This window comes from Leuciscus leuciscus (genome assembly GCF_965113295.1).
Source record: "Leuciscus leuciscus genome assembly, chromosome: 15".
NCBI lineage: Eukaryota > Metazoa > Chordata > Actinopteri > Cypriniformes > Leuciscidae > Leuciscus > Leuciscus leuciscus.
The window spans coordinates 19,136,704-19,156,973 of record NC_138739.1 but is presented as its reverse complement, the minus strand read 5'-3'; the positions used below and the strand labels follow the sequence as shown (position 1 = coordinate 19,156,973).

The 20,270-nt window shown below is 41.3% G+C and overlaps 3 protein-coding genes across 2 annotated transcripts in view; 1 reads left to right on the top strand and 2 right to left on the bottom strand.

Moving 5' to 3' along the window:
- Nucleotides 1–17,406, bottom strand: part of LOC309475598 (protein NLRC3-like) — a gene marked incomplete at its 3' end in the record, with an annotated part of 30,382 nt that extends 12,976 nt beyond the window's left edge. The window contains exons 1-4 of the mRNA XM_082138431.1: nucleotides 17,097–17,406; nucleotides 7,249–7,358; nucleotides 3,535–3,639; nucleotides 3,114–3,218 (exon numbers count right to left, since the gene is read on the bottom strand). Of these exons, the coding sequence (XP_081994557.1) occupies nucleotides 3,114–3,218; nucleotides 3,535–3,639; nucleotides 7,249–7,307 (269 nt within the window). The 5' untranslated portion in view covers nucleotides 7,308–7,358; nucleotides 17,097–17,406. The remainder of the gene's footprint in view (nucleotides 1–3,113; nucleotides 3,219–3,534; nucleotides 3,640–7,248; nucleotides 7,359–17,096) is intronic.
- The window catches only part of LOC309475673 (uncharacterized protein), a 204,200-nt gene that overhangs the window by 96,514 nt on the left and 87,416 nt on the right, over nucleotides 1–20,270 (top strand).
- Nucleotides 1–20,270, bottom strand: part of LOC309475586 (uncharacterized protein) — a 388,909-nt gene that overhangs the window by 298,857 nt on the left and 69,782 nt on the right. The window lies entirely within an intron of this gene.

Genomic DNA, 20,270 nt, shown 5'->3' with positions numbered 1-20,270 from the left:
TTAAAATGTTCGTATTTTCCAAATGTTAGTTGGTACGAAAGAAATCTACACCTGCTCCCAGCCACGCGTAAATAGTGCGTTTAACATCCGAATGTTTTGCTCATTAATAAGGCTGCATTTTAATTCACCTTAATCGGGTACATATTTACACAGCATTTTGAAAAAATATTATATAGGCCTATAGTAATTACATACGTTTTTTCTTTTTACTTTTATTACGAGAGCCAGTAATAGCATCTGCAAACGGAACACAAGTCCGCAAGTTTTTTTTTTTTATAGTTTTTTTTTATATATATGTTCAAGCTGTTTATTCATTTTTCTTTTTTTCTTCTTCTTTTTTTTTACAAGTCCGCAAGTCACAAGTGTTGCAGTCAAGCTTCATGTCGAACCATTTTCTTTTCACTTCTGGGACTGTTCGATTAACAGATGAAACTCCATTAACTGCATCTGTAATATGCTGCCAAGCATTTTTACCTAAAAAGTCCCCTTTTTTTTAGGACCTGATACACCACTATGTAGCCTACGCTTGAAAATAAAATGTGGCGTTTTGAATGAACTTCTGATAATAAAACTTCAATTTCTGCATCTGAGAAATTTCTCTTCTTCATTTGCTTTTGAGAAGACATGTTGAAATCCTTCGTTTGGTGACATAATATGATGCCCATATATAGTTGTCAGTTGGTTTTAATGGGCGGGATTTTTGGTAATTGAGAGAATGAGCGTGCACGCGCGTCCCATTTACGACTGATTGGAATTCATTAACACACACACACATTTCACTATCAAATCTGACGTTTACGAAGTATTTGTGAATCAGGAGAAGAATTTTCGGGAATGTCTCTTTACGCGCAAATCACTCACATATTTACTCGTATATTTACGAATGTTTCATGAATGAGACCCAATGTGTATAAAAAAATTGTATTTCAACAACGAATTGGAGAAAACATAATTTTATGATTTAGAAGTTTTAAATTCAAAAACTGCCTTATGTGCAGTTTACATGTTTGCATACAATGTGTTATTCGAGTGGTGATTATTATATCTAAAAATAAATATTTTTTTGTGCATACTTGTTTCCCCAATTTTTTTATTAAATTAGTATTTAGTATTTATTATATAATTATAATTATATTTTTATAAATAGCAACTGAATTTTTTGGCTAATAGTTTGGGCTCTTGTTAACCTTTAATATTATAGTAATGTGCAAGTAGGGCTCCCCATATAGTTTACAGCATTAGAGCTATTTTTATGTCCTTAAGAAACTTTTAGTTATAACTGAATTCATTCCACAATTTGAAATCAGACACAATTTGTTCAGTAAACCACTGTTTAATGAAAAAAAGAAGCAATTTTATGTTTAGTTTTCTCCCCCCTGCTGTACCGAACCCATACCGAACCGTGACTTCAAAAAGGTATGTACCGAACCGTCGGTTTTGTGTACCGTTACACCCCTAAAAGGTATGCATTCGTCTGTACTAAATTCTGTATATTTCCAGGATTGAATCTGATTTTGAATCCCAGATTTTTATTTTGTATATAATATTAAAATACATTTTTTGTTCCTTTGTCTACACAACGTTGTCGATAATGTTGGAGAAACACATCTTCTAGTACTGTAGATGCAGTTATTAACTATATTGAAGCTACTAATCCAGTACCACAAACACAATAAACACAAACTACAGTTCAATTTGACAGAAAAAATGCTTCTCCTCATGAGCCCCCTAGTGGCTGCATGTGTAAATATGTTACCAGAAAGAAGCTCCAGGCTGAGTTCAATACAGAGTAAAGCTTACAATACAGCCAATGGGCAAAAGTTTCGAGAATGACACAAATATAAATTTTCACAAAGTCAGCTGCCTCAGTTTTTATGATGGCAATTTGCATATACTCCAGAATGTTATAAAGAGTGATCAGATGAATTGCAATTAATTTCAAAGTCCCTCTTTGCTATGAAAATGAACTTAATACCCTCCGAAGTTCCATTGCATTTCAGCCCTGGCACAAAAGGAATGCTATGCGAATGACCGTGCTTCCCTCCCTCATGTCCCCCTGAGACGAGAGATTTCTGTATTTTTTGTCTGGAAAAAAATCCTCAGATGACGCAAAAATCGTAATTTTGTGTAATCGGAGGCTTTTCTGGCCAGAGGCTGGAGACTAGAGGTCGACCGATAGTGGATTTTACCGATACCGATATTTAGGTTTGACCGTACATGCCGGTAACCGATTATTCAACTGATATTTTTTAAAATGGATACTGGATTAAAAACAAACATAACACTCCTAGGAAAACAGTGCTGAACTGAAATGTGCTAAATGAAATAAATATATAAATATGAATATATTAAAATGAGAAGTTCTACAGAACGAAAAATAATTTAAAAATTTAAATATTATAGGTCAAATGTGTGTTTCTTAAGGTATAACCTAGAAACATGTAAATTTATAGGTAATACTTTGCAAGTCCCTTATTTGTTAACAAGGATGTATTATAGCTTTCATGAACTATATGCATTTTCAATATACAATATACATTTTTACTGCATGTATTCATATTTGAACAATACATTTGTACCTTGAACACTCATGTTAGTTCATAGTACTTTAAGGTAATAACAGATCAAATTCAAATTAAAACTCAATTTAAAATGTATTACTAAATGTTGAAATTAACAGACTAACAGTGAATAATACTTCTACAGCACTTATTAACCTTAGATAATACTAAAAATTGAATCTTATTGTAAAGTGTTACCATTTCATATAAATCCAAAGAGTCATGCTTAAAGATGGCCATATTTAAATTACTTTTTTTCACTTGCCTTTAATAAATAATAATTTGTGCCATGCATTTTAGGAATATATTTTTTAGAATGTTGTCTTCTTTAATTATTTTTCTCCCTTTTCTCCCTGTTTGATGTATGCTTGTTTTGTTTTGTAAAGCACGTTGGTCAGCCTCGGCTGTATAAATGGTGCTATATAAATAAAAATAAACTTTGACATTTGATATTCTCAAAACTTTTGGCCACGGCTGTACATGTTCTGTCATTTAATCACATACAATGGAGAAACTAGCTAACAGCAATATAATGTAAAACACATGAGATACCTTTTGGTAGCTGATGTTGTTTTCTCACTTAATTCTGGTGGATGTCCAATTGATTGGTCACTCTTCACTGACACAGAGCTGAAAACATCAGAGTCTGATATTTCACTAATGACACAAAGAACAGAGAAAATAATTAAATACAGTATAGCTATGCAATTTTATTTCTCTCTACAATAGATGGTTGTATTTATGTTTGGCTGCCTGTTCTGTCTTTCACTGGTGAATTTATGCATCCTAGTGGCTTCCTGTGTAATAGTATTACTAAAAAAAAAATGAAAAAAAGTCCAGACTAATCTCACAAAAGAGTAAATCAATTTACCAGACATCTCATTCTGTGATTTATTGTTTTATTCAGTAAAGTTATCACATAAAACTTAGTGGGGACATTAACTAACAGAGCAAAGTAATGTGCATTAAATACCTGGAAGATGATGATGTTTTTTTCTCACTGAAGTTCGGTACCTCATCCTTTGAACAGTCACTCTTCATAGACACAGAGCTGGACACAAGTGAGCCTGATCTTTCTCTAATGACACAAATAACAGAGAAAAACTTTACTGATGAACTGAGACTTTATCCTAAAAACTGATCAGGTCAGCTACATTGGAATCTAAACTGGTAAAGTCAAGTGATGCGCTGGTTCGTCACCCTTAACAATATTCACTTCACTAAAAACACATATGGATCTACACTGTACGTGTTTTATTATGTGTAGTGTTTATTTAGTATGTGTAGTTTTTATTGCGCCATTGTGTGCAATTAGCAAGCCCTGTTTGCCATGTATATTTTTATGTTTACATGTTATTAAAGTTTCCACATTATTTACATTTACTATGCACTACATCCAGCTGGTTGTTATCGCAGAATAAACCCCAACTTGAAGCGGAGAACACAAAACATTGACATAAGCCAATGACAATTATTATTTACATAATATTTAATTGAAATTGAAAATATTGAAATGATTTGAAGCTCGAATCTCAAATCAAAGCAAGTTTCTAGCAAAGAGTTTTGAGCCAAGACAAAAGAACAAGTTCCAACAACAAAACAAACATATTAAGAGATAGTGTACAGTCATACTTCTTATTACATGCCTTTTCACCAAATTAATAATAACGTGGACATGAAATACTGATTTTAGTCAAAACTTTCTAAATCTGACCTGTTTATTATGTTATAATCATTTACAATGTACAAAACAATCATCAACATGAACACCACAACAATATTACTTTACGTTTCGTTTGTATGAAACAAGAGAGTGCGAGTCCTCGCTGTAGCACTGTTAAATATATTACTGTATATATGGTCAGCATGATGTGACAGACCATGAATGGTTGAATTGAGAGAATCCTGTGTATGTGACATCTTTGTGATGGTCAAGCAAGTGAGGTAAATGGAAAGCTCTATCTGTCCAAATTTTGTACACACTTGTCAGACAGCTGCGACACATTAAAACAGCTGACCGGTTTGGGAGTGTACTGATGTACAGGAAGAATCATTCAATAAATTGAAACAAATTATTGCCACAGCACCTGTTTTGAAGTGCTACAATCCAGAAGAAGACCTAGTTCTTCAGTGCTACTCCTCTGAAACAGGATTGGATGGAGCACTTCTACTGGCAGGACATCCAGTTGCTTTTTGTAGCAGAGCACTTATGCCTGCGGAAAAGGGGTATGCTAAAATAGCAAAAGAATGCCTGGAAATCCTGTTTGGGATGGAGAAACTACACCAGGACACTGTGGTTCATTCTGACCAAAAAACCCTAGAAACAATAAGAAAGCACTTCTTGATGCACCTAAAAGAATGTTTTTGAGACATCAGCGATATGACAACAATGTTGTCTAAGTTCCGGGTTGACTAATGCACCTAGCAGACACCCTCAGCAGAGCGTATTTACAAGAGTATTATGAAGGTAAAAGGATGTCATAAACAATTGCATGTGCAGGGTTTTGTGATTTGTGAAAGTGTACATAAGATTGCAAGTGTAAATTAAATTTGCATGCGTAAGAGAAGATTTGTAAAGGTGTAAATCGCCTTTCAAGTGTAAGAAAAAAAATATTTGCAGCATTTTACTGTTATTCGTAAGTGTAATTCATGTATTGTGAAACTGGATCTTACACTTTTGGCAGGTTTTTTTTCAAGGCAAGACTGGCAGTCCAAATTCGATATTTCGATATCCGATTGAAATCCGATTTAGCAAGTGTGAACAAAGTGTGAATGTAATTTGTACAAACCATATGTGGCGCATTTCTGGAAATCCGTTTCAGTCTGACCGCTCTGATCGGATTTTGTGTGGTTTAAGTGACTTTCTCACGGCACGTATAACATAAACGTCAGACGTTGTTATAGGAAACATCCTGAAAGTCGCCATAGAAACCAATGCAGACTATGGTCAAAAGTGGGAACTGATTTGTTTTCATTAAACAACAGATCATGTCTCACCACAGTTGACTATTTTTCCAAGCACAGTGATATAAAAGTTAAAAGGGGCCTTTAACTACCATGGGATACCATGGGATTCCAGATAACAGGTCACGGTAGAGCTTACAAGAATTCAAACAGTTCAGCACAGCTTGGGAATTAAGGCATGTAACATGATAACATCATCTCCAGCATATCTGAAAAACAAAGGCAAAGCTGAGCATGCAGTATTCAAGTGCCAGATTCAATGCCAGTCCTGTACAAAACTCATGAGCATGTAAGGCTCGCGCTCGATCGGCCCAAAACCGGCATCCGACTAGCGTGGAAGGTTACTGTCCTTTTCTCGAGGCAAAGTATATTTTGATTAAATGCAATACACATTCTCTCGTTATTTCATCTGACTCCATAAATGAAAAGGTTTTAATGATATCTGTAGATCATTAAATGTGAGCGAATGTTTGACTATTCCTTTTAACTCTTTAATGAAAATAATGTCAAAGTCAGTTAGAATAATCAAGGGAAAAAGATGTAGATTAGGATGACTCTCAGGTGAGACTTTCGTCTCAATAGTGCACGAGGGGGAGTTCAAATGTTAAATTCCAGAGAGGTCCTTTGTCCTCTCAGGGTCTGGTCGCTCTTCAACCAGACTGTCCGGCATCTCCTAATTTCTCAATTCTTACAGTTAGCAGAAGAACTCAAGCATCACTGCAGACACAAGTAGACTGTAGACTGTCTCACAGACACCCGGTCAAGCACAGTGATATAAAAGTTAATGGCCCATGGGATTCCAGACACAGTGATCTCTGATAACAGGCCACGGTAGAGCTTACAAGAATTCAAACAGTTCAGCACAACTTGGGAATTAAGGCATGTAACATGATAAAATCATCTCCAGCATATCTGAAAACCAATGGCAAAGCTGAGCATGCAGTATTCAAGTGCCAGATTCAATGCCAGTCCTGTACAAAGACTCAAGCATAACTGCAGACACAAGACAGTCTCCTGCAGCCAGGTGTGGTAAACAAGGAACTTGCAGTAAAAGACAACCAATGCAAACAGGCCTACCACTACAATAAAGGAGCAAAAGGTCTTTAGGAAGGAGAACAAGTAAGAGATCAGTTGGACACGAAACACAGAACAGCATACAGTGACCATAGTTGTGTTTAAAAAAAAGGAGGATGTTACAATATGGTCAGCAGGATGTTACAGACCATGTATGGTTGAATTGAGAGTCCTGTAAATGTGACGTCATTGAGATGCACAACCATGTGAAGTAAAGTGCTGAGAAGCTAGCATCCTTTATTGTTTGAAACCAGAGACAGAGTGAACCTAGGATATAACAAGCACCAGCATGAAAAACTAGCTGGATGAGCGGTCTGTTATACTCCATTGCTATTGATGAAGGAAATAGCATTTTAAGAAAATGTCAGACTTAGGAAAGGATCAAGTATTCCAGAGGGCCACATAATAAATATATTTATCTGTGATAAATGTTCCTGTATATTAAATATTAGACCAGTGTCAAGCTGTTTTTAACCTGCAATAATCTAAAAACATTTATAGGAAGTTCTAAATTGAAGTTTTGCACAGCATTTGTCATGACAATCATTCTTTGTTGAAAAGGCTGTTCGTTACACACACACACAAAAACTTTTTTTTTTAAACTTAAGCAGTGTTTAAAATGATTCTCTAAAAACAGACGCAGTCTTACCTCTGTTCCTCTGGAAGACTCATCTCAGAGGAACAGTCTTTTCCCGGGTCCGCTGACATAATGCAGCTAAACTGCCAGTGCAAACAGATCAATCCGCCATTCAGTATGATCTGGAGATGACAATATGTAACTGAGATGAATAACATGATAGTTCAGAGTGATAAATGATGAAAAACTGAGACAAAGCTATTTAAAACAAAATAGGTGACAACTCTAATACAACAAATACATTGCAAATTTGCAATGTATTTCAATCATTATATTTCAACTGTAGCAAATTAGCTCTAAAGAAATATTAATAAGCAATCATAACTTGTTATAATTGATTATGAATATTTGGATCAGTTAACCCTTAAAGACCGATACGTCCGCCCGCGGCATAAAATAACTATCGTTCTAAAATGTTTAATAACTTTTGAGTCGCTAATCCAATCTGTATGCTGCTAATCCAATCTGTAAAATGCACCGTAAAGATGAGATTCTCAGCTTTCCTGTGTTATCACGGGTGTCTCTATTGGTCATTCAGTGGCTCCGTAGTGCCGGTGATTGCGTCATCAAAATCTGCAGCAGTGATTCGTCAAGGAAACACATGTGGTTTCTTTCTCTGAGCCAAACAGGAACGATTGTTGATGCTTAGTCCCACCCCCATGCCCAGATTCGTCCAAACGGTCATCGACTCAACCAACAAACATAGTGATTGGTGATTTTAACAACCAATCACGTTTCTTTATACATTTTTAACAAACGCAATGCATTGAAAACTACGCATGAAAACGTACTCGGTTACTAACGTAACCTCGGTTCTCTCTAGAAGAGGTCTCTCGTACTGCGTAAGATATCTTACGCTAGGGGAAAATCCTTTTCCGCGAGATATTGAAGCCAAAAATTATCCTTAATTTTGTAATAATGCAAAACGCGTTGCAGCAGCAATGCAGACATAGGCGAGACAGCTCGCGCGCCTATTGGCTGCTCTGCGGCAACTGCAGCAGCCTATCGAGCGAGGCCTGGCGTGACGTCAGACCCAATCAGGGCACTTCGCGCCCGCTGCGTCACGTCCCGCCGAAATGGGCGTGGTCTAGGCCTATAAATATCGCTCGCAGGCAGCTATTATCTGGTTTTTCATCATCGAAGCAACCAGAGCGTGTGCATGCACGGCAAGATACGCAGTACTCGTTCCCTCTTCTAGAGAGAACCGAGGTTACGTTAGTAACCGAGTACGTTCTCTTACGAGAGGTCTCTCGTACTGCGTAAGATATCTTACGCTAGGGGACCCAATGTAAAACGCCGTGCATGCTGAGATCTGACACCAAAGACCCAAGGGCGAAAGCCCGGGGTACATATAGTGCACAATCACTCAGGGAACTCACAGGGAGTCCGGGAAGAGGGAGGGGTGCAGCCTCACTCTTCCACATATAGCAGCGTCGATGGGACGCGAATTTCATCATACAGACAGGGCGGGGTACGGCCTGAACTGATGGGGAAATGTGGGTCTTACACAGTTTGCCCAGCTTTATACTGTCGAACATTGAGCTGTGCTCAGCAGTCGCAGCATTCTGAGCTGATCGCATCAGGTCAGATAATACTGGTAAATTTAGACCAACAGCAGCCTGGCCTGCAGGGCGGGAACCTCTAGGTTATAAAACCTTATAAATGTAGACGGGGAGGCCCAGCCTGCCGCCATACAAATATCTTGCAAGGCAATCCCACTTGACCAGGCCCACGAAGAGGCCATGCCTCTCGTGGAGTGCGTTCTGACACCCAATGGGCACTGCATGCCCTTGGAGGCGTATGCCAGCGCTATAGCATCAACTATCCATCTGGATAGGCTCTGTTTCGACGCGGCTAGTCCCTTAGAACGTCCGCTAAACGAAACAAAAAGCTGCTCCGTCTGTCTGAAAACAGACGAGCGAGACACATAAGCTCGTAATGCCCTGACTGGGCAAAGGAGGCTCGCGTCTTTTTCCTCATCAGGGACCGGTAGGGCTGACAGGGAGATAACCTGCGCCCTAAACGGTGTGTTGAGGGATTTTGGAACATAACCGTGCTTAGGTTTGAGTATAACTTTTGAGTCATTGGGCCCAAACTCCATGCACGCCGCGCTCACAGAGAGCGCGTGCAGATCCCCTATGCGCTTCACTGAAGCGAGAGCCAGCAAAAACACCGTCTTGAAAGACAGGTGTTTCAAATCGATTGACTGTAAAGGCTCAAATGGCGCCCCTTTCATGGCTTCCAGAACCGTAGAAAGGTCCCATACGGGGACTGAGGGAGGTCTGGGAGGATTCAGTCTCTTAGCCCCTCTAAGGAAGCGGATGACTAAATCATTCCTTCCTATTGACTGACCAAGCGTTGTTTCTGAGAACGCTGCTATAGCCGCCACATAAACTTTGAGCGTGGAGGGGGCCCTGCCCCCATCCAACAGCTCTTGTAGGAAGGAAAGCACCTCCGTCACACCACAGTTTGTGGGTGACACACCACGGGCTGTGCACCAGCCCGAAAACACCGACCATTTCGAAGAATAGAGTCGTCTTGTAGACGGAGCTCTAGCCTGCGTGATCGTGTTTAATACTCCTTTAGGGAGTCCAACATGTACCCGTTGATGGCCCAGACATGAAGGGACCATAGTTCTGGGTGAGGATGCCAGATCGAGCCGCGGGCCTGTGAGAGGAGATCTCTCCTCATTGGTACTGGCCACGGGGCAGTACTTGCTAACTGCATCACGACTGGGAACCAAGGTTGGTTTTTCCAGAACGGTGCTACCAGCAGTACTGAGCATCCTTCTTCCCTGATCCGTTCTATCACCTGAGGCAGGAGAGAGACGGGGGGAAAAGCATAGAGCGGGCGGCGGGGCCACACATGGGCAGGAGCAGGAGCCGCACTGTCAAGAATCAATTTAGGCGGCTCCTGCTCTTGGAGAAAAATTCTTGACAGTGAGCGTTTTCTTGAGACGCAAACAGGTCCACTTCCGCTCTGCCAAATTTCTTCCACAGCAGATGGACTGTCTGTGGGTGTAGAGACCACTCGCCTGCCGGAACATTGTTCCTGGACAGTCTGTCCGGTCCTATATTCAAGATCCCTGGCACGTGCGCTGCTCTGAGCGAGCGCAGGTTGCACTGAGCCCATACCAGGAGGCGTTCTGCCAGCCTGTACAGTTTCTCGGATCTGATGCCGCCCTGGCGATTTATGTAGGACACCACAGACATGTTGTCCGAACGGACCAAGACGTGGTGACCTTTTATTTGGGGACAAAAACGCGTCAGCGCGTTGTCTACTGCCAGCATTTCGAGGCAGTTTATGTGCAGGAGCTTCTCCCGTTCTGACCATTGGCCGAAGAACGGTCTGCCCTCGAGCAGCGCTCCCCATCCCGAGGTGGACGCGTCCGTGGACATCACTTTCACCCTCGAGGAAGTCCCCAGGCTTACACCTGATTGGTACCAGTCGTTCGCTTTCCAGGGTTTCAGAGCTGTGACGCACTTCTGATTGACCCTGAGGCGAAGCAAACCGGGTGCCCACGCTTCGCGTGGGACTCGCGCTTTCAGCCAAAACTGCAGCGGGCGCATGCGGAGCAGGCCCAGCTGGAGCACTGACGATGCTGAGGCCATGAGACCTAGCATCTTCTGAAATCTCTTGAGCGGGACAGACGCGCCGCAGCGAAAAGAGTTCGCTGTGCGTCGAATGTCTACCGCGCGCTGTTGTGATAGTCGCGCTATCATGGATAGTGAGTCCAGTTCTGTGCCCAGGAAAGATATTTTCTGACTGGGTGACAGGGAGCTCTTCGCCCAATTGACACTCAGACCCAAATCCTCGAGGTGATCGAGTAAAATGGTCGTGTGTTCTATGAGCACTGCGCGAGATTGCGCTAGAATCAGCCAATCGTCCAAATAGTTCAGCACTCGCATGCCTCTCATTCTGAGGGGTGCGAGCGCCGCATCCATGCACTTCGTAAATGTACGGGGTGCCAGGGACAAGCCGAACGGCAGGACTGTGTACTGATATGCCTGGCCCTCGAAGGCGAATCTCAAATATCGCCTGTGACGTGATGCTATCTGTATTTGAAAATACGCGTCTTTCAGATCTATTGACACAAACCAATCTCCTTGGCGAATCTGCACAAGGATTTGCCTGGTCGTGAGCATCCTGAACTGTCGCTTCACAAGCACTTTGTTCAGTTGCCTTAGATCTAGTATGGGTCTGAGACCCCCGTCTTTTTTCGGTACCAGGAAGTATCTGCTGTATAGCCCTCCTTCGCTCTGAACTTGAGAGAGAGGCTCTATGGCCCCTTTGCTCAATAGTTTCGTCACTTCGGCTCGAAGTAGATGTGCTACTTCTGTTTTTACCGTGGTCTCGACGCGCGCCACATAGCGGCGAGGGCGTCGGCGAAACTGCAGCGAATAGCCTCTTTCTATAATGTTCAGCACCCACTTCGAAACCCCGGGTAGCTTTGCCCATGCGTCTGCATGGATAGCTAGGGGTTGAATACGAAGCGCGCTCCGCTCGCTCAGCGATGGAGAAGCTTCGGCGTGCTGTAACACAAGCATGGCGCTCGTGACATTTGAGGCATGGGGCGCGCTGATGACAGCGGGCAGATTGCCCGCGCTCGACTCCTCTGCGGTGGTCAACCGCGAGGGGGAGGGCTGGGCGGTTCCCGTGGGAACTGTCATGTCTATGTGTGGATGTGGGCGCGGGACAGCGGGCACATTTATCACACCGAAAGCATCGTTCGCTTGAGTGAAGCGAGTGCACGTTGGTTTCGTTTTTACAGAAACCGTGAGACATGCATAACGTGGTGTTAGTGGGCACTGGGTAGTGGGCACATTCACCATGTTTGAAGCGCAACCGATCTGAGTCGGTTTTATGTGCGCGAGCCCTGTGTGACAGGCTGTGCTTGTGTGTAGGGATGGGCACTGGGCAGTGGGCATTCTTACTACACATGAAACACCATCGGCCGTGGCCGGGACACCAGAAAATACACTCTTTTGGGGATTTATCTGGGTAGCCGTGAAAACGGCATTTGTGTGCAGGCAAGCGGGTGACAGAACCGACTTGTTGGCTGCAGAAAACACTGGAACAGTCACATTTGCTGGAACTGGACGAGCGAATAGCTTTGGTGTGAGTCCGGCCGCAGCGGGACTGGAACACCGTCGTTTTCCTAGCTGTGCTAGGACGACTTCGGGGCCTCGGGCTTCACCGTGATCCTAGGTCGCGAGCCACGTCCTGCGGGGCGGCGACCGGATGAGCGGGAGCGCGGTCTCGCGCTTCTGGCCTGGCGGCGCTGTGAAGTGGAGGCAGTGGACGGTGGCTGTGGCTGTGAGCTCTGAGCAGACGGTTTCGCACGGCCTGCTGCAGAGCTGGAGCGCTTCGGGAGGAAGTGCTTCATAGCCTGAGACGCTTTCTGTACCTCTGCGAATCTCTCCGCGAAGTCCTTGACGGAGGATCCAAAGAGGCCTGTGGCGGAAAGCGGGGCGTCGAGGAACACGGTGCGTTCAGACTCGGCCATTTCCGAGAGCGTCAGCCAAAGATGTCTCTCAGACACGGTGAGAGAAGCCATGGTCCGTCCAATGGCTTGCGCTGCGGACTTAGTAGCACGGAGAGCGAGGTCCGTGGCACTCCTTAAGTCCGGCACGCAGATCGCGTCAGGTCCTTCCTCATCCAGCTTACGGAGGAGATCGGCCTGGAAGATCTGGAGCATTGCCATGGTGTGCAACGCTGACGCAGCTTGCCCGGCGGCGGAGAAAGCGCGGCGGAGCAGGCTTGACGTCGTGCGGCAAGCTTTAGAGGGTAGGGCCGGCTTAGCGCGCCGTCCAGCGGAGGGCGGGCATAAGTGGGCCGCTATCGCCTCTTCAACCGGCGGCAGCGAAAGGTATCCTTTGTTCTTGGCATCGTCAACGGCGGAGAATGCCAAAGAAACAGCAGGACGCACTCTAGCCGAATAGGGGGCGTTCCAGGACTTGGCGACTTCTTCGTGTAACTCAGGAAGAAAAGGCGCCGGTCTGGACGCAGGCGAAGCGCGCTCCCCAGGCAGGAAAAATCCATCCAGCCGGTTGTGAGCGGGCTGCTCAGGCGAAGACCACTCGAGGCCGAGGCTCGCCGCGGCCTGTGCGAGTACTCTCAATGGAAGCTCTCTTGCCTGACGACGTGCGGGCAGGGGGTGCGGGGTCCTCAGAGCCCGCCCAATCCTCACTGCCTGACGCCAGGATTGAGCAGGAATCATCCTCTCCCAGCAGGGCTTCCTCATCCGCGATGTCAACGGAAGCGGCGGCAGACGGCGGCCGCTGTCCGTCAGGAAGCGAGACAGACGAAGCCGGGGAAGCAAGTGGGCGAACCGGCGAGCTTTGGCGGCTGAGGGAGGGTTCCGGGGCCCGCTGGGCACGGCGCTTTTTACGGCGACGCCGCGGCGGGCGGGGGAGCAGTCTCGGTGAAGACGGCTAGGCGAGTCCTCAGAGTCGCCATTGCCATCAGCTCGCAGTGAGGGCAGCCGCCATCAGCGAGCGCGAGAGCTGCATGTTCCTCACCCAGGCAGGAAACGCAAATCACGTGGCGGTCCCCGTCGCTGAGTGTGGCTCTGCACGAGCCGTAGGAAGGCATCTTGAAAAAGACGCTAGCTCTTTTAGAATGTGGCGGCGACACACACACACAAATACAGAGTAATAAAAGAGAAGGATATAAGCGCCGGAAAGCGCAGCAGGAAGGCGGCGCGGCCAGCGACTTCAGTGACTCGTCCCGCTGAAGGTGCTCTCTCTCGACGGCGCGGCTTCTAATCCAGCTCCAGCGATGCGTGTGCTTCGCTTGAAGGATGAAAAATCAGATAATAGCTGCCTGCGAGCGATATTTATAGGCCTAGACCACGCCCATTCCGGCGGGACGTGACGCAGCGGGCGCGAAGTGCCCTGATTGGGTCTGACGTCACGCCAGGCCTCGCTCGATAGGCTGCTGCAGTTGCCGCAGAGCAGCCAATAGGCGCGCGAGCTGTCTCGCCTATGTCTGCATTGCTGCTGCAACGCGTTTTGCATTATTACAAAATTAAGGATAATTTTTGGCTTCAATATCTCGCGGAAAAGGATTTTCCCCTAGCGTAAGATATCTTACGCAGTACGAGAGACCTCTCGTAAGAGAACTAACGGATGCAAAGTTTTTGACCATAGCGCAAAACACGAAAGAGCATAAAACACGAAAGAGCATGAGTATGTAAAAAAAACAGCAGTACAAATCGGAGGATGTGTTAGAATAGATTTTTTTAAACGAGTCGTTAGACCTGGTGGAACCTTCCGATTCAGAAGATTGTTTGAATCATTTGCACTGTTTATTTATATTTAGTTTGTGAAGATTATTTGCACTATTTGTTCATTAGCACTCAGTATATTACCCTCAATGAACCATTTCTTCATTTGCACTGTTTATTTATTTTTGTATTTAGTTTGTGAAGATTATTTGAACCATTTGTTCATTTACACTCTGTATATTGTATTGTTAGTATTTATATTGCACAGTTGTCACTACTTGTTATATTGTTTGCATTTGTTGTTCATGTTCAAATTATAATATAATTTTCTGAAGAAAAATGTTTGCTTCAGTGTTCTGTTGTAATATAACAACTTTTCTATTTACTTTACTTCCTGAACTTATTTGGACACATCTACATTGTCAGTAAATGTAATACACCTGTTTTTACTCAAAAACGCCTAGAATAATATTATAATAAATGGCTATAACTTGCTGAGGGATTGTTACATGTAGACAAAATTTCATCTGGAAGTCTAAAACAACCAAGTCTAACTTTCTAAAAGAAAAAAACAAAACTTCAGGAAGTTCTGTTTGAGTTCACACTGAAAACACCACATTTTTTGCTGCCGTTTTTCTTAAAATCCTGTTAATTTCATAAATTCTCTGACAAAAGAAATGTAAAACTGGGACTTTAAATGAGCTAGCTGGAAACTTTAGGTTCTCCTGTTTAAAATGATATATGGCACTTGATGCTTGCTGCTAGAATGGGTTAGAAAAACAAAGAAAAGTGCAGGTGAGTCAGGCGCCCCAAAAATGTTCTAGGTCTTTAAGGGTTAATAGAATTGTTCTGTTGTCCTCTGTTGTTGATTTATGGATCTTTGTTTTAAGCATGCTCATTTGCATGTGCAGCTGGATTGGTTGCTGATGAAAAAACTATGAAATGTTTATTACTATTGTAATACTAATATGCTGCACAGCTATCAAAATATCTTATACACGATCATTTCGATCTTCAAATTACCAATTTATAGAGACCAAACATGGTATAGGTGAGGTTACATTGACCATTGGTTCTATCATACACAGTATCAAAAAATAATAGAATTAAAAGACACTACACAAGACAGTAAATCATTCACACAATGTTCTGGGATGCATGTTCTTTTATAGATCAGTTTGTCTATAAATTAATGCAGGAAATGTCTGTTTTAAGATCTGATTCTGTCTCCCCTATGGCCTCTGTCTTAATCACATGACCACATTTTCAGAGCAATAAAATCATATTATCTGATGGTCTGGTGACTGAGGCCTTTTCTGCTCTCTTATCTCTTTTGGGGGAATATTTCATTCCGAAGAGTGGGCTTTAAAGCTTATATTTAAAATAAGCTCTCTTTAAAACTGCAATATTGAAATAAAAAAATTAAATAAAAATAGTCTTGAACACAGTGTTTATATCCAGTTGCATATACACAGTGTTTATAACAAGACTATTTTTTTTACTTTTTTTTTTTAATTATTATTTACTTTCAATATTGCAGTTTTCATACAATTTACACAAATATTTACTCAACTTCTCATTGCCTTGTTGAATTTGAACTCTTTTTCACTTGTCATTACTCATGGTTACATTCATATCCACTATATATATATATATATATATATATATATATATATATATATATATATATATATATATATATATATATATATAAATTCAGTTAATTAACTTGCTTTCATCTCTGCACAACACATGGCTCTGGACATTTAGCAATGCAGGGAATAAACATTACAAAGACTAAACCCATATGTAGCCTATTACTTTATTGAATTTTACATGATTTACACTCATATTTGCTCATCCTGTAATTACCAGGATAAATTAGAGTCCTTTGACATGTGTCATTTTCATTACTTTAAGTACACAATCTATTTTATTATTTTCGAATGCTCCTAAAATAATTGATTAACTGTTATTGTCATGGTCATATTTGGTAACACTTTTCAATCAGGTAAATGTGTCAACATTATTTAATGTAGACCTATACATAACTAACATTAAACTAACATTAATCAACACATTTGTTACTGTATTTGTTAATCTTTGATAACGTTAGATAGCCTACAGCAGATCATTGTTTATTCTTGTTAGTTCACAGTGCATTAACAAATTTGATTTTAATAATGTATTAGTAAATGTTAAAATTAACTAATATGCCGTAGAAGTGTTCATTATTAGTTCATATTATCAAATAGTTAACTAATGTTAATGAACATTATTGTAAAGTGTTACCGAATATATAATTAATCAGGCTACTATGTGAACCAACATATTCTATTTAGTCAACAAACATACACACCCACAACTTTGGTTTGTCAAACGGTCTGGTTTAAATAGACATGCTCGATTTCGCAGTCAAAAATGAAAGAGCAAATTGGGGTTGGGGGACATTCAGAAACGCATTATTCGTTTTCAGTAACAATTTTCAATATGTTTAAATATCCTATCCGTGTCGTTTCAAAAGTTAACTAGCCCTCCGGAATAAAAACAGCCCTACTCTAATTCGAATTCGAATTTAAATCACGCTTACACCAAATAACTGTAGGCCTAATCGAGAAGTATTAAAACTTACGTGCAATCTTGTGCAATAAGAAGAGATTTGAAACACTTTCAGTAGGCTACTTTTTCTGTCTTTTGCGCTATAGCTTGTCACATGGCACTTTTCCAAAACTTTTCCAAAGATTCCGCGTAATCAACGCGTGTGTTTGTAGACTTCAGGAACGATTAACAGCAATGGCAGCCAATCTTACGTCTTCATTTTCCACAGAAGGTCAGTAGGGTGAGCGGTTCTGAGCGCGCGTTGCCAAAACACATGCTTATCCACTGCAGCGACTGAAATCCGCTCAGTACTGCTGCTCAAAACGCCATATCCTGGGATGTGTCTGTCTTCATGAGTGTATGGGTGTGTTTAGGCTAGACATGGCCAATAACATCACACACGATTACAGTTGGAAGGATGCCAGCTTTATTTCGACATAAGTAAAGTAGGGGAGAGCAGGGGCGAAAGTACCATTTTTCAGAAAAACATAATTTGAAAAGATGATGTTTTAGACAGAGATATATTTTTGCTGTGGTACAAGTGTGGTCTATCAATACCAGGTGGTATTTTGTAAAAATGTAGAAGGACTTCAGTATAATTTCACTTTGAACTTAAGACTGCTCATGTTACTTTCGACCCCGTCAGTTGGGACGAAAGTAACACACAGGTGGGTCAAAATTAACACAACAATATACAAGCTAGATTTTTTGTGTTACTCTTGTTTTTTTAGGGTTTTTTTTTATTAGCCTAAATATACCTGAGTATGACCTTGTTAACATGTAACTGCAATCATATTTTGGCCTAGTTATACTTGCAAAAAATTGTTAATTTACATTTTCATTTAAAATTTCAGTTTCATCAATGTTTAAAAAATAACCTAACAGTACAAACTTGAATTGTTTAGGATATTTTTTTATTGGCAATGTCAATCTATTTGATAAAATGTGTTTTCAGCATGAACAATATGAAAATTAAATTAAATTACCATAATATAAATTCTCAACATAATGTAATCAACAAAGTCATGTTTCCATCAAGCTGTTTTTATGCATAAATTTAAAATCTGCATAAAAACATCAGGATGGAAACCCTGCAAATTCATAGGTGGAGGTGGAAAAGCTATATGGTATGGCTAAAACCTAAATGTGACTAGGGTAAATGGAAACAGATTGAGTGAAAAAAATGGTGACACAGAAATCAGCTGATTTAAATGTGAACGCCCTCTCATAAACATCTGGCTGAATCAGACCTCTATCTGTCTTACTGACCCTCACTCTTGCCATATTCTGTTGGTATAATATGACATTAACATGTTTTAATAAATGCTGCAACACAGAGAAAGTCACCACATTAGCAGCGCGACAAAAGAAACACTTGTTTTCACTATAGCGGGACAAAAGTAACAAGTGTTACTTTCGTCCCGACAGGAACTCCTGACATTTAAACCCGATTTACTTTTATACTGAAAAACTCTGACAAGGCAAACTTCAGGATGTATTACAGCACTTAATAACCTGTAGATTGATCATTACTGTGTGACATGAAACGAAAAACACAACTTGTAATTAGAAAAAAAGTACCTCTTCAGTAATTTACTTATCGTACTCGAAAACTGCTTTCCGGACCTAACCGCGGGAAACGATGATGAATTCACGTGATATTTGGCAGCTCCGTCAAGGGTTACGTACTAAACGTGCTGTCATAGCTTGAAATGCTAATATAGTCAGGGCTCTCCCGGCTCTGAGAAAATCGCTTTGTTACTTTCGTCCCGCGTTACTTTCGCCCCGGTTCTCCCCTATACGCTGTCAATTTAACACTTTACCCAGTCTATAGTGACCGTGAAAGCGTCTAAACCGAATGAAATACAAGCCTATTATGTAAACAAAATGATTGCCATTTGGTGTTTATCACCTGTTTTTTACATAGAGTTGAGAATTTCTCAAATTTTGGATGATATCTTTCTCCGTAAGATGAGAAGTGAATTTTAATGCCCGGTGAAAAACGCTGAGCGGATCCCTTTGTTTATTATTCCTTCACCAAACATGAATGTTAATTAGCTATTTTTATTATTAATGTTATTAATTATCAATATTGTTATTGTAATTAAAAGTCATATTAATCTGCTTGGGATTGGCAGAACAAGCCCCTAAGACACTAGACACAAAGGAATTAATTAACTCCACTGATCATCTTGATTAGCGTTTAAACTCATTGTTCCCCATAAAAACTTGAAAAAGAACTCAAAGGTTTTGCAAGTGAACACAAAATGTATCAGGGGAACGCAAACATTTTTGCGAACAAATGCAAAGTTTCTTGAGAGAACGCAAAAGCATCAGTCATGGCCTAATGGTTAGAGAGTCAGAACCAGGAGGCTGAAGGTTTGCTTCTCAATACCGGTAGGAAATGAGTGAGGTGCCCTTGAGCTAGGAACCTATCCCCCACTCGCTCCCTGGGCACCACACCAAAAATGGCTGCCCACTGCATTTTGGAATGCAAATTCCAGTTTCACAAAAATGTCAGTTTCACATTTGTTTTTCCCTCCCATTATCATCTCCCTTTAGCTTGTACTTGTTCCAGCTGCTCTCTTTCCACTGAGTGTGTGAAGCTTGTGAATTGTCGGATGGGCGGTAATCATTTCCTTTTAGTTAGGAAACAGTAATTGTTCTGGCATAAAGATCCCACTGGTGCACATCAACTGACTAGAACAAATGCTTTGAAGTGTATATTGGGTCTGTGATACTGGAAATCAAAGTTAAAACATTTAATAATGTAAACAGATAATAATCTACAATTTAGATCTCATTCAATCTCATTCTTGTTTGTGGTACAATAAGATTTAAAACATGGAAAGCCCAAAAAACAATCAAGATCAAGATAAAATCATTGCTCAGGTATAATAACAATTATGAAATTATCTTTCATATTAAAGCAGATTGAGTAGGCAAAAAATGGACAATAAAAGTTGCTGATAAAAGTGTGTTGTGAACACAAAAATTAAGGGAAAATGTTTTGAGACATCTCTTTCTTGATTTACAAGATAGACAATGATGAACAAGTTAAAAAGAAATACATGTCCCACATAAGTGTTAAGGCCCTGATAAACTTCAAGTGAAACTGATGAACAAACAAGTGATGTCATTTCAAACTAAACCATTATATTAACTGCAACAACTACATGATATGTCCATATGAAAATTGAAATATAAC